Source organism: Moschus berezovskii, chromosome 11, assembly GCF_049115385.1.
Source record: "Moschus berezovskii isolate FMDL1 chromosome 11, NW_MosBer_1.0, whole genome shotgun sequence".
Taxonomy (NCBI): domain Eukaryota; kingdom Metazoa; phylum Chordata; class Mammalia; order Artiodactyla; family Moschidae; genus Moschus; species Moschus berezovskii.
Genome location: NC_142470.1, coordinates 9,653,266 through 9,668,294, shown reverse-complemented (window position 1 = coordinate 9,668,294; position 15,029 = coordinate 9,653,266). Strand labels below are relative to the sequence as shown.

At 46.3% G+C, this 15,029-nt stretch overlaps 1 protein-coding gene across 11 annotated transcripts in view; it reads left to right on the top strand.

Moving 5' to 3' along the window:
• MVB12B (multivesicular body subunit 12B) overlaps window positions 1–15,029 on the top strand; it is a 200,674-nt gene that overhangs the window by 69,914 nt on the left and 115,731 nt on the right. For 7 of the 11 annotated variants that reach the window (XM_088841152.1, XM_088841149.1, XM_055400882.2 and 4 more), the window contains exons 3-5: window positions 4,160–4,267; window positions 4,697–4,732; window positions 9,302–9,398. In XM_088841152.1, the coding sequence (XP_088697278.1) occupies window positions 4,160–4,267; window positions 4,697–4,732; window positions 9,302–9,398 (241 nt within the window). The remainder of the gene's footprint in view (window positions 1–4,159; window positions 4,268–4,696; window positions 4,733–9,301; window positions 9,399–15,029) is intronic. The other 4 variants (XM_055400884.2, XM_088841150.1, XM_088841154.1 and 1 more) reach the window with 1 other exon arrangement.

The window sequence follows — 15,029 nt, the reverse complement described above, 5'->3', positions numbered from 1 at the left end:
TTAGTAACATCGTAAAATACATTTCAATTAAAATTCACAAATCTAAAAACCTGTTAGGCATTTTTAGGCATTTTAAGTTGGAAATGAAGACCAATGTTACATTGTAATATGCCAATTACAAATAGTACTTCAAATAGCAAATACTACAGTTTGTCCCAAACTTTAAAAACTATTCATGAACTCAACACTGAACTATTGATGGCTATGAGAATTATTTCCTAGCCTTTTTGAAAATTTCAACCCATTTACGTTTAAGGTATTTATTGATAAGTACGATCCCGTAGCCATTTTCTTTATTGCTTTGGGTTCAAGTTTATACCCTTTTTCTGTGTTTCCTATCTATAGAAGATCCTTTAGCATTTGTTGGAGAGCTGGTTTGGTGATGCTGAATTCCCTCAGCTTTTGCTTGTCTGTAAAGCTTTTGATTTCTCCTTCATATTTGAATGAGATCCTTGCTGGGTATAGTAATCTGGGCTGTAGGGTATTTTCTTTCATCACGTTAAGTATGTCTTGCCACTCCCTTCTGGCCTGAAGAGTTTCTGTTGAAAGATCAGCTGTTATCCTTATGGGAATCCCCTTATGTGTTATTTGCTGCTTTTCCCTTGCTGCTTTTAATATTTGTTCTTTGTGTTTGATCTTTGTTAATTTGATTAATATGTGTCTTGGAGTATTTCGCCTTGGGTTTATCCTGTTGGGGACTCTCTGGGTTTCTTGGACTTGGGTGATTATTTCTTTCTCCATTTTAGGGAAGTTTTCAACTATTATCTCCTCAAATATTCTCTCATGGTCTTTCTTTTTGTCTTCTTCTTCTGGGACTCCTATGATTCGAATGTTGGAGCGTTTAACATTGTCCCAGAGGTCTCTAATATTGTCCTCATTTCTTTTAATTCGTTTTTCTTTTTTCCTCTCTGTTTCATTTATTTCTACAATTCTATCTTCTAGTTCGCTTATCCTGTCTTCTGCCTCTGTTATTCTACTGTTTGTTCCCTCCAGAGTGTTTCTGATCTCATCTATTGCATTATTCATTGTATATTGACTCTTTTTTATTTCTTCTAAGTCCTTATTAAATCTTTCTTCCATCTTCTCAATCCTTTTCTCCAGGTTATTTATCTGTAACTCCATTTTGCTTTCAAGATTTTGAATCATTTTCACCATCAAAATTTGAAATTCTTTATCAGGTAAATTCCCTATATCTTCTTCTTTTGTTTGTGTTGGTGGGCAATTATCTTGTTCCTTTACCTGCTGGATATTTCTCTGCCTCTTCATCTTGCTTATATTGCTTTGCTTGGGGTGGCCTTTCCCTCTTCTTGCAGTTTGTGGAGTTCTCTTTATTATGTACTTTCTTCGCTGTGTGTGGGGTTGGACGGGTGACTTGTCCGGGTTCCCTGGTTAGGGAAGCATGTGTCGGTGTTCTGGTGGGTGCAGCTGGATTTCTTCTCTCTCCTTTAGAAGACAATGGGCTGCTTTTCTGGGAGCCTGATGTCCTCTGCCAGTATTCAGAAGTTGTTCTGTGGACTTTACTCCACGTTCAAATGTTCTTTTGATGAATTTGTGGGGGAGAAAGTGGTCTTGCCATCTTATCCCTCCACCATCTTGTTCCTTCCTCCCCAGAACACTGGATTCTTATATTCCACTTGGTCGTGGAGTATCTCTTCCCAGCTGCTCCAGCAAGGCGCAGCCGCTGTACCTTACCTTGGACGAGGGGTATCTCCTCAAGGCTGCCCCTCCTGCTTTGAATGTGGATCAGCTCCTCTCGGCCCTCCAGTGCCCAAGCAGCCACCGCCTCCTGGACATGGTACAGCTCCTCTCGGCCACCGCCCCAACCCTGGGCGTGGGGTAGCTCATCTCAGCCACGATTCTGCACGTGGTCGGTTGCGCCGGAGCAGGGCGTCTCCCGCGTCTGCGCCTGCGCCGCCGGAGCCGGGCGTCTGAAAATAATTTCAAAATGGTCATCTCCTCATGTTTCATCTCCTAAAGTGGCATGGACTGTAGCAGTACATGCATGGGATCTTTTGAGGGAGGTCACCAGGAGTGTTCTTTAAATCCACAAGTGATTCCCAAATGGCTACGTCTTTGAACTGAGGAAATACAAGTACAGTTTGGGAAGCAAAAATCTTTCAAAAGTGGAACCTGTGGGAGAAAACAAAGCCTAAGGGATCCTTGGTGTAGTAGAAGTTGGGGCCACCGCCTCAAATCTCAGGTTTTCTGAGGAACTTTATGTATGACCATTATGGGGACAAGTGCGGACAAGGCCTGGTCTGTTCCGCCGTGTTTCTTTCTGTGGGAGTGACATACTTGAACCAGCCTGTCCCTGAGATTGTCACCATACCATTCCTCCTTCGGATTTCAGGTCAAACGTCTTTGCATATTCAGCATAAGGACCCTTCTCTTCCCTTTATGGCATTTATGAACTTAATTGTTCAGTGTGAAAGCAAGCACTTTTCTTTTGCCAGTTGGCCTTTGGTCTTTTCAGGGGCTCCCCTGGAGAACGTGGCTGTGGGGGTTCTGGGACCCTCTTGGTGGAGTCGGCCCCCACACTCCCGGCTTTGCACGTGACAGTCCGAGCCGTGTGGGGCTGCTGTGCGGTGTGGACACAGGACGGGGCAGAATCAGGGCAGTTTTGTGTAAAGAACAGAGGCGTTTTCAGCAGTTTGTGAAGACAGCCTGGAGCTTGTCAGGTCAAGAAGGGCTTCCCATAGTCTTTCCCAGTGGCTCAGCTGGTAAAGAATCCGCCTGCCAGTGCAGGAGATGCCAGAGATGTGGGTTCAATCCCTGGCTCGGGACAATCCCTGGAGAAGGAAACAGCAACCCACCCCAGTATTTTTGCCTGGAAAATTCCATGGAGAGAGGAGCCTGGCTGGCTATAGTCCATGCGGTTGCAAAGAATCGGACACAACTGAGCACACATGCCTCCCACAGTCTAAGCTTCAGAAGGAGGAGCAGGGAGACCCCAGAGTGCACTGCAGGGGGCCGGCTGCGGAGGGTGCTGCTCCCCAAATGGGCACTGCTCCCAGGTCTTTCCAGAGTCCCCTTGGGGTGCAGCCAGGATGTGGATTCCTCTGACCTGTTAGGTGCTGAGGGAAGAAGCAGCACAGAGCCTGATCCTTCCTTAACGAGCATCGTGGAGAGAATGGGGAGAGCGTATCCCGGCCAGCCTTCTTCTCCTCCTCTCCTGTCTCCTTGTGAACTCTTCCCACTGATGGCCTTGATCCCACGGCCCAGGGCCAGGTCCTGTAAGACTCACATCAAGGCTGGCTTCATCCTTGAACGCTTCTTGAAACTAAAACTGAAAAGTGTTAGTCGCTCAGTCATGTTCGACTCTTTGTAATCCCAGGGACTATAGCCTGCCAGGCTCCTATGTCTATGGAATTCTCCAGGCGAGAATACGGGAATGGGTTGCTGTTCCCTTTTCCAGAGAACTTCCCAACCCAGGGATCGAACCCAGGTCTTCCACATTGCAGGCAGATTCTTTACCATCTGAGCCCCCAGGGAAGCCCTTAGAGGGAAATTTCTACAGCCTTATACGAGAATATGGCTCCTCAGTGAGACTCGAAACAAGCAGCTGAGTCTTTTTATTTTCCTATCACGCTGGTTTTCAACCTTGAATTCCACTCACAGAACTTGTGCTGAAAAGAAACGGGGCAGGGAGAACCTCTCTGACCCCCTGCCCGCACCCGGTGCCCAGTGATAGCAGCCCCTGGCCAGCCCAGTCAGTCCTGGAGCAGGAAGCTGCGCCAGGCTCCTGGCAGGCGGTGCCCTGCTCAGGTGGCATTTCATGCCCCACTGGACTTCCCTCTGCACCCTGTCCCGTCCCCGGAGTGACTGGTAATGAGCATCTTAATGTGCTGACTTCTCCAGTCCCTTCTTGGTCCATGACAAACAAAAGTTCCTCGTTTCTCATTAGAACAACTTTTGTCAGGGTGTCTTTAATCAATGACTTCCCGAGGGACAGTATTTTTAGAAGTTGTATTTTTCACACTCTCCCTTGGCCCCTCTTGGAAAAGTCTCTTCCCAGGGCCTGGTGAAGTGGACTAATGAGATGCGGCGCGCGTCTGGGCCGGAGTTAATTGGCGCAGGTAGCAGGTACGGAAGCTCCTCACACCCGCCCTCCGTGGCCCCTGCCTCACCTGCGTCCTCCTCTCCCATCTCTTTGGTGCAGGTCGCTCAGACAGCAGATGGTGTGGACGCTGACCTCTGGAAAGACGGCTTATTTAAATCCAAGGTTACCCGATACCTGTGCTTCACGAGATCCTTTTCCAAAGAAAATGTAAGTCTAGTAGTGGTTTTCCGTTTGCTAAGTGAGCGCAAGTCATTTCCATTCGTGTTTGAAATTCTTCTCACTTTTTGTGGTGGTGGTTTATTTTCATCGCTGTGTTAATTTATCTGTGGTTTTAAGTAAACAGGGTAGGATCAGCAACCACCGCTGGGTTTCACTTATTAACAGTATTATTAACCACATACCCAAGTGTGTAGTGAATTCCATTAAAACCTGTTTTCCAAAGGAAAACCGGAGAAGATTTCTCTCACAGCTCTCATCCTGCCTGCCTTTTGTCCGAGTAACAAACTGCAGGCTAGTATAATGTGAGCATCTTCCAGGGGAGCTGGCTTTAAAGCTGACCAACAGAGGGGAGCATAGCGAGAAGATGCCCCACAGTCACCCCTCCCCAAGACGTGACCGTGTTGACTTTCTCCCCAGGTCTCTCTGCCATGTGACATTTCATTGTTTCAGCAGGTAGGTATCCACCACACATACAGATTACTTTGACTGTGTTGTTTTTAATAGTTAAGCCAGTAAATTAGGAAATTTTAAAGACACCTGCTAAAGATGTTCTAATAGGTGGTTTGGAAAAAAGAGAAGTGGCTCTGGTGAGTGTCCTTTCCATGTGAGGCCTGTCCCGGGCACTCTGCAAATATGCTGCCTCCATCCTCAGACTCTTAGAGTAATAGCTCCTGAGATCAGGGAGTTTATGTGCTTGTCTAAGGACACCTGTCTTCCCTAACACTAATAGGGAGCAGTCAGATTTTCATTTTTAGGAATGCTATTTTATTTTGGGCCTAAATGCAAAAAAAAAAATCAGATGGGAAATATTTTTATTATTTTTATAAATCTTATGGCAACAATAAAACATGTTCGTAAGTGATTTAAAAAAAATCAAGTTCAGGCATCCCCCTTTAGAAGCCTGGAAGGGGAAAGGTCACCATCGTTCTCTCCGTCACAAGCCCTCAGCCCCGTGGTCATGTCACCGTCCTCGTGCGTCCCTCAGCACTTCCTGGCTGTGGGTCGCACATGGATCTGGGGTCCACACTCTTGTCCGGCAGCAGTTCCCGTTTGTTGATAAGTGTTTGTTAGGAAAATTATTTCTAACATATTCGGGGAGGACTCGTTGCTCCCATTTTTTCTCACTCATGATGAGAGTAATAAATGCTCGCTGTAAAGGACAGAGCTTCTGATGGAGGAGTGAACTTCCTGGCAGCTGGGCCCGCAGTGGGTCTGAGCAGGACCTTCAGGTCACAGAGTAGTGAGGAGACCCCAGGGGCAGGTCTGAGGTTGGGTCACAGTGCAGCGAGGAGGCCCCAGGGGCAGGTCTGAGGTTAGGTCACGGTGCAGTGAGGGGACCCCAGGGGCAGGTCTGCGGTTGGGTCACAGAGCAGCGAGGAGACCCCAGGAGTAGGTCTGAAGGCCAGTTACCTTTCCAGACGTCAGGCCTTTGACGTTCGGGCAGTGCCCCTGGCTCCATCCCTCCATCCTGCGTCCATAAACACCTGTGGTGCTCTCTCGTCCCCTTTGTCCCTGGAGGTTACCTGTACCCTCTTTGAACCCGTCCATATTCTTAGCTTTTGTCCCCTCTGTTCTGCCACTGGCTGCCCCTTTCTGCAGGAAGTCCGCGTGTTCACTGCTGCGCAGGCTGCAGAACCAGCTCCTGAGCCTTGAGCATCTCGTGCTCACACCCTTGCTCTGCCCCGTGGCTCCACGCGTTCACTCCTGACCTCCACTCAGCCTCGGCCCCTCCTGCCGAAGAGGAGACCGCAGCTGCAGAGGACAGCCACGATCTCATTCGCTGTTTTTGATTTCTGTTTTTGTTGCATTTCCTTGAAGGCTATGGGCTGTCGGTACTCTCGGCCAGAAGAACACCTGATCCCTTGGAGCAGGGACACTAGCAAGTTTAAAAATGACAGAGAGAAGTCACTGGGGCTTGTTAATTTTGTCATGAGTAAATGGATGGTAGAAAATACATTGATCTAATTATTTGTCCAACATTCAGGAGATGTGTGTTGAGTGCCTACTTTGTATCTCTTACTCTGTGAGGGCCAGGCAGGCACGGTGAGGTGCCTGTGGGAGAGGGTGTAAGACAGGGACAAGGGCAGTGGGAGAATCCTCTGCCCCCCTTTTGAGGAGTAAGGAAATTAGGTGCATTTTATTTTCAGAAGAAGAATGAATGGGTCCTGTAGTGAGACGCAGAGGGAACGCAGTTCAAAGGGGCGGCAGGGGCCCCCTTGCCAGCCCAGGAGTAGAGCAGGAATGAGCCATATTTTAATCTGTTACAGCTGGTCTGTCCCAGCCCCGCTGTCAGAGCCAGGACTTTGCATGGCATAATTTTTTACAACTGCAAAGGAGGGATGTAGAATCTCAAGACTGGACAGATTCTTAATTAGGCGACTTGAGACTCCCTGTGTAGGAGTTTGGGGAGACTTCTCTGGAACCTGAATTCCTTTCCCCCAATAATGCTGTTAACACAGAAACCTGGCTTTGGAGTGACATTGCTTCCTGGGGAAGGATCGAGATTAATTGCACTTTTCATGCCCTGTACTTTCTGCATTACCTGTAATAATAATGTACATAGATTAGGTAGGGAGGATATTAAACAGAAGGATTTATGAACATTTGAATATTAAGTTGGTTATCTGTGGCTACCTTAAATGCAAGGTTGTCAAAAATAATTACAGTATACTAGCAAATACTGGCTACCAGAGACAATATAAATACCCTGAGTCAGTGCATATTGGGCTTTTGGCATGAATCATTTGCTCAACAAGGATTGGGAATACGTTCTTCATATTTATGAGGAGGAAATGAAAGAGAGCACGAGATGGGGGAGGGGAGAGGAACAGGCAAAATTAATGGTGTCGCAGACCTACTGTATTAAACCCGGTGCAGCAGCAGCCCGGGGCGCCAGGGGACCTCGCTTGGGCTGCAGGAAGCTCTGACAGTGCAACCTCCTGTTCCGTGTGCACCGGAGGGGGGTCTTCATGCTTCTTTTAATGGCTGCACCACTGATGTTCTGGCTTTATGATCAGGGATGTTCGTAGAGTGGAGGGTGAGGTCGCTAAGTGGTTTGCAGTTGACTTCTGTTAAAACCCAACTTGTCAGATAGAAGGCGTTGGAGAAGGATATTGATGAACGCCCATCCATCTATAGGGCAGGGAAACATACCCAGCTGTTAATTTCTCAATGCAGAAAGCAATGATGACATGGAAAAGCAACTGCCATGAAAAAAAAAAAATGTATGATAGATTAGATCAGGCGATTCTGAAAGCAGCTGATGTTTGCGAGTTGGGTTAATGGTTCAAACCCTTCCTCCACGGTCAGAGATTTATTCCACGTTAGGGTTTTGCTCTCGCTTGCTGTGCTGGCCTGTGCGTTGTTTTCCTGCAACCCAGCTACCTGAAATGTAATCATTTTAAATCCTCCGCAAATACCAGCTTTTGAGAGAGACGGCTTTCTGACCACAGTGCTGAGAAAGCACTGGTCACGGTTTACACTCGACACTTTGACCTTCATGGCTAAATTTCAGGAATTTATGTCATTTGTGTACTTTTGGTTTATAACGCACTTATTAAGTATACTTTTACTATTTTTGTTGGCATTATTTAGATTTGTCGTCCAAGCAAGTCCATTTTGATTTCGGATTCTGAGTGGCCCATCCGGTTGAAAATGTACCCCCAAATAGTAATTTATTCAGCAGTAATTATTGAGTACCTACTGTTTGCCAAGATCTATGCTAGGCTGGGATACGCAGCAGCAGAGATGGTTTTCGTCCTCGTGGTTCCTAAACCCTGGTGGGGAAGCAGACACTGCATGGAAGCCTCACAGACATGCCATGAGAAACTGGTGTGAAGGAAAGCTGAGAGTGCCAAGAGAGAACAAACCACGCAGTTCAGATGGTGGGCGTTCCCTGCTGCGTTTGCAGTGATGGTGTTGGCACTGAGCAGGCCGGGCGGGGCCACAGAGACTGCGGGCCATGCCCTTCTCTGAGCAGGCCAGGCCTGACTCCAGAGGAACTGCTCTGCAGGGCAAGGTGGTGGGGTCGTCTGGGAACGCAGAACAAGTAAACCGCGCGTGTGCTCATGGGGGCTTGGGCATTTCTGGAAGATGGGCGTGCCAAGTGCGTTGTTAGCATCCTGACAGGAGAGTTGGGGTGGGAAGGCATCATTCTCTTTCTAACTGGCTCTAACTAGAGAGAGGGGAGCTAAGTTGTAAATGACTCTGAAGATGTTAATGAAACCTCCGAGGTGGCCCCACTTTGTTTAAGTTGTAGGGTAGATCTCTTTAGAGCTCGTTTCCAACTTGAAATGTGGGCTGCAAGTGCCAGCGCATTTGCCAAGAATTCTCTCTCGCAATTATAGGACGGCGTGCCGTCTTCAAAGATATTTTTGCTCTGGCTACGGAAAACTGCACTGTGGGCCCTGTGCACCACCGCTGAGTAGCAGCTTTAAGAGGCCCCTGTGCGCATCACTTTAGAAGACGCGTAATATTAGGCAGCAGGGCTTTTCCACTCTGTGTGAGTTTACGATTCGTGGGGTTTTACAGAACGTATCTAGCCACCGAAACGCGTGTCAGTATGCAGAGACCAGCGATCATTGGGGAGCGTGGTTGATTCTCTGTTAGAGATGCAGCTCCCCCGCCTCCCGGTGCAACAGCCACCCCGGGAATGTGCTCTTCTAAACCTGCTGCCCCGAGAGCTGATGCTCAGGGCTCAGGGGCCATGTGGCCCCGGGACGTGGGTGCACAGCTGCCCTCTGCTCGGTTACATCTCGGGCATCTCTTGGGCCACTTGTCCTGCTAACCAAGGCCACATCTAAGTGAGTGGCCTTGAGGTTCTACAGACGAAATCCTTTTCTGGGGGCCACCAGAGTCCCCGTGTAGCCGCTGGGGATCATTAACTGGCACCTACTCTAATTAACCTGCTGTCGTAAAGCTGCATGAGTCATTGTGTTAAATATGCGTTTTGAAGCCAGAATGGCAGACCCACCACAGGCGTGTTCAGATTAATCGTCTGTATCTCTTTTCTTTCTTCCCAAGAGCCATTTAGGGAACGTGTTAGTGGACATGAAGCTCATCGACATCAAGGACACTCTGCCTGTCGGCTTCATCCCGATTCAGGAGACAGTGGACACACGTGAGTCACCCTCTGGCCCTCCTCACCACAGTGAGAGTTTTCTTCCTCCAGGTGTATGTGTAGACATTTTTATGTGCGGTTTGCTTCAGAAACATTTTAGGCGGCCTTACTGCGTGCCCACAAATAAACCCTGCTGCTTTTGACATGTGTCTCACTTGGCTCTCCTTTGGCATGTTCTGGGTAGAGGCGTGGAAGTGAGCAGAACTCACCCTTTTCTCTGAGAATGGGGCTCCCTGCTGGATCAGTTCACTCGGGAAACCGGTTGTAGTTTGTCCTTAGCCCATCCTCCAGCGATGCTGAAGCCAAGCTTCACACAAGACCCAGAAGCAAAAGGAAAAAAACCGAAAGGTGCTCAGGTAACACAAGTGCCCTGATACCCCACTTTTGGTTCTTGGAGCGACAGGAAAAGTCAGAACCAGAAGGACTGCGAGTTAGAGTCCTCAGGATCTGAAATTGAGGGAAGACCCTGAGAACACGGAGCAGGAGTGAGTGGCTGATGCGTCGGAAGCTTCTTCAGGATCGCGTGGCAGCTTGAGGTTCTTGTCGTGGCGTCAGTCACTAAACAGTGCTGGAGGTTCGCGTCGTGGCATCAGTTCCTAAACAGTGCTGGAAACCTCTGGGTGGCTGAACCTCCTCAGTTTAATGTACGGCGACTAACTTGCTTTATTTTATATTACTTAGGACCAGTGTTAGGATTTCCATAAGAGTGATGTGGCAAATAAGAATCAAATCCAGAGAATCCTTCCCTTATGACACATGATCCATTATGAAACTTTGCATCTCACTTTTTGTCACACAGACTTTGTTTTAGCCATTTTAAACCTTTTTTTTTGGGGGGGGGCTGTTTTCCTGCAAACGTTTCTTATAAATCAGACTTTCCATATCTACATGAACCCCACACAGCTATTATTTTAATGAAACAAGTGGATTCCATGGGTAGCATACTTTTCCTAATGCTCTCTTCACTTTTGGACATTGGTCTACTTCTCGTTGTTTGTTATTAACATGTATTAGCTAGTAATTTCAAGCAGTCAGTATTTAGTATGTATTTACTGTGTAGCCCCTGTCATAAATGTTCTACATACCTGATCACATTTCATCTTCAGAAGACCCCTGAAGATAGGTACCTATTTGGAGATAGGTATTATTAATACATACCCATTTCACATATGAGAAAAATGAGGTACAGTAGCAACTTAAGGATTAAAGAGCTTATCCAAGGTTACACATCTGGAATGGAATGGAAAGAATACATGGAGGAGCTATATAAGAAAGAGCTTAATGAACCAGATTACCCCGACAGAGTGGTTAGTCACCCAGAGCCAGACATTCTGGAGTGTGAAGTCAAATGGGCCTTAAGAAGCACTGCTGTTAATAAAGCTAGTAGATGCGATGAAATTCCAGCAGAACTATTCAGATCCTAAAGGATGATGCCATCAAGGTTTTGCATTCATTATGTCAGCAAATCTGGAAGACCCGGCAGTGGCCACAGGACTGGAAAAGGTCAGTCCTCATTCCCAATTCCCAAGAAGGGTAGTACCAAAGAAATGTGCTAACCATTGGACAATTGCACTCATCTCCCATGCTAGCAAGGTCATGCTTAAAATCTTGCATGCTTGGCTTCAGCATTATGCAAACCAAGAACTTCCAGATGTCCAAGCTAAGTTTAGAAAAGGAAGAGGAGGAACTAGAGATCAGATTGCCAACATTCACTGGATTATAGAGAAAGCAAGAGAATTTCAGAAAAACACCTATCTCTGTTTCATCAGCTACACTAAAGCCTTTGACTGTGTGGATCATGACAAACTGTGGAAAGCTCTTAAAGAGATGGGAATGCCAGACCATCTTACCTATCTCTGGAGAAACCTATATGCAGGTCAAGAAGCAACCGTTAGAAACCTGTATGGAACGACTGATCAGCTCAAGGTCGAGAAAGGAGTGCAACAGAGCTGTCTGCTGTCACCCTGTTTGTTTAACCTATACTCTGAGTCCATCATGAGAAATGCCAGGCTGGGTGAGTTACAAGCTAGAATCAAGACAGGCAGAAGAAACATCAACAACCTCAGATATGTGGATGATTCCACTGTAATGGCAGAAAGAGAAGAGGAACTAAAGAGCCTCTCGATGAGGGTGAAGGAGGAGAGTGAAAGAACTGGCTTAAGACTAAATATTAAAAAAAAACAACAACAACCTAAGATCGTGAACATCCAGCCCAATTGCTGCATGGCAAATAGAAGGGGGAAAGGTGGAAGTAGTGACAGATTTCCTCTTCTTGGGATCCAGAATCACTGTGGATGGTGACTGCAGCCATGAAATCAGAAAACGATTGCTTCTTGGCCGGAAAGCAATGACACACCTTTTCATTGTGCTGAAAAGCAGAGACAGTACTGTGCCAACAGAGGTCCATACAGTCACGGCTGTGGTCTTCCCCGTGGCCACGTATAGTTGTGAGAACTGGACTGTAAAGAAGGCAGAATGCCAAAGAATCGATGCCTTTGAACTGTGGTCCTTGAGAAGACTCCTGGGGCAGGAGGAGAAGTGGCTTCAGAGGATGAGCAGGTTGGACGGCATCACCCATGCAGTGAACGTGAACTTGGGCAAACTCCAGGAGACGGTGAGGGACAGGGAGGCCTGGCGTGCTGCGGTCCGTAGGGTCACAAAGAGTTGGACACGACTGGGTGACTGAACAACAACACATCTAGAAGTAGGGAAATAACAAGATTACACACAGAAGCATGACTCCCCACACTTTTAACCACAACGCCACCCTGAAAAAGCATGTGTTGAAGCACCTTTTACTGATAGATTTTATGTACTGATATATTTGAGTTTGGGGATAACAGCTTTATTGAGGTATAATTCACATACCGTACAATTTACCCATTTAAAGTTGCAGCCCAGTGGTTTTTAGCATCTTCACAGTTGTGCAACCATCAACACCATCAGTTTTAGAACATTTCATTACCCCCAAAGAAACTGGCACCCACTAGTAATCACTCTCCTTTTCTCCCTACTCCTCACCTCCCTACCGGCTACCAGCCTTAGGCAACCACTAATCTACTTGCGGCATAGATTTGCCTATTCTAGACGTTTCGTGTAAATGAAATCCTATCATCTGTAGTCTTTTCCGTCTGGCTCCCTTCACTCAGTGTAAGTTTTCAAGGTAGGTTCGTGTTGTAGTATGTCAGTACTCCATTATATGGATATAGCATTTTGCGTATCCGTTCAGTTGATGGATGTTTGGGTTGTTTCATTTTGGGTAATTGTGAATAATGGTGCCCTGAACACTGGATGCACAAGCTTTTGCGAGGGCATATGTGTTCACTGCTCTTGGGTACACACCTAGGTATGGAGTTGCTAGGTCATATAGTAACTCTATATTTAACTTTTTAAGGAACAGCCAAACTGTTCTTCAAAGGAGCTATACCCTTTCACATTCCAACCAGCAGGGTTTGAAGGTTCTAGTTTCTCCACATCTTCACCAACATTTGTTATTATCTTTCTTTTCAATTCTAACCATCTTAGTGGGGATGCAGCGTCTCTCATTGTGGTTTTGGTTTGTGTTTCCCTGGTGGCTAGTGATGGTGAACGCTTTTTCATATGCTTATTATCCATTTGTATATTTTCTCTAGAGAAATGGCTATTCGAATTCTTTGCCTGTTTAAAGTTGGTTTTTCTTTTTATGATTGAGTTATAAGAATGTTTTTATATATTCTAGATGGAAGTCCTTTATCGTTACGTGATCGGAAAAAAAATTTCTCCCATTCTGTGGGTTTTCATTTCATTTTCTTTTTTTAAATCAAGATATAGTTGACATACATTCATTTCATTTTCTTGATACTGTCCTTTGAAACAGAAAAGTTTTCTATTTGATAAAGTTCCATTTATCTATTTTTTTCTTTGTTGTTCATGCTTTTGGAGTCACATCTAAGAAACCATTGCAAATCTAAGGTAACCAAGATTTATGCCATTGTTTTTTTCTAAGAGTTTTATGGTTTTATCTCTTTCACTTAGGTTTTTGATCCATTTTGAGTTAATGCTTGTGAACTGTTCAAGATAGTTCAAATTTATTCTTTAAAAAAATTTTTTTGTTGAAGTATAGTTGATATACAACAGATTTATTCTTTTCTCCAGAATCATTTGTTGAAAAGACTGTCCTTTCCCTCACTGAATTGTCTTAGTATCCTTGCTGAATATCAGTTGACTGTAAATGTGAAGGTTTGTTTCTAGACTCTGAGTTCTTTTCCTATGATCCGTAGTTCTTTCCTTAGTCCAAAACCACAGTCTTGATTACTGGAGTTTTGTAGCAGGTTTTGAAACCAAGAATCCTCCACCTTTGTTCTTCTTTTTCAAGCTATTTTGGCTGTTCTGGGTCCCTCAAACTTCCATACCAATTCTAAAATTAGTCAATTTCTGCAAAGAAACGATCTGGGGTTTTGATAAGGAATGGTGTTGAATCTGTAGGTCAGTTTGAGTATGTATAGATTTTGAATGATTTTCTTATGATAAGTTTACAGGTACTTGAGGTTACTGGGTCCTGGGTCCTCTACGCCTGCCCCCTGACCTTCCTCTGCAGGCATCCTCCTCATCTTCAGGCACCAGTGCTTGACCCAGACGAAGCCACTCGCTGTGCCCTCTTTGCGTCTTTCTCTCTTTCGTTCTTTTTAAAAAGCTCCCTTCTATTTGTTTATGGCTGTGCTGGGTCTTTGTTGCAGCTCACGGGCTTTCTCTGGTTGTGGCTTCTCCTGTTGCAGGGCACAGCTCTAGGCTTCAGTAATTGTGGCACGTGGGTTCCTAGTTGCAGTTCCAAGCCCTCGCGCACAGGCTCAGTAGTTGTGGCGCACGGGCTTAGTTCTGCGACCTGTGGAATCTCCCCAGACCAGAGATCGAGCCCATGCCCCCCTGTGTTGGCAGGCAGATTTTTAACCACTGTACCGCACGGGAAGTCCGTTTGTGCTCCATTCTTTTCTGACTCCACGGATCTGCTTTGTTGTTTTCCCTGCCTGAGAGGCCCTTTCCCCCAACTCCGAATGTCACACCCCATGTCTTTGTAGGGGGAGCTCTGATCTCTAGATGCAAGTGTAAAGCAGGCTCTCTTCTCTCCTCAGTCAGCTCCCGTGGGTGCGTGACTCCTGCAGGCTCTGCAGACTTGGCTTTGGGATACAGAGACGAGCCTAGGAGAAGAACCCACAAGGGGCTTAGTCCAGAGGGTGACTATAATCAGCTGGTCAGGAGCCCTGTCTGCTTTCTTTACTACTTTTCAGTTGCTTGACACAGCACACGTTTGTTGAAGGGCGAGAGGAAAGTAGGCAAATGTGAAGAACAGTGGTGGAAAGCCCATATGATTCTGGTTCTGAACGCCCGTCATTCCCACTGCACTTGGCATAGTGGGAGGAACTTGGACTCTGCAGTCAGTCTCGCCTAATGTGGAGTCTGGCTCTACCACTTACAAATGAGGGACCCTGGGCAAATGACTTCACCTTCCTGGGCCTCAGTTTCCTCATCTGTAAAATGGGGCAGCACTGTCCGCCTCATAATGTTGTTCTTAGCTTACATTATAGCCATCTACATGTTTTCTTCATGTCTTTGCTACTTACCTCTTTCTTGAAGGGGCAAGATCTGTGTTTAATT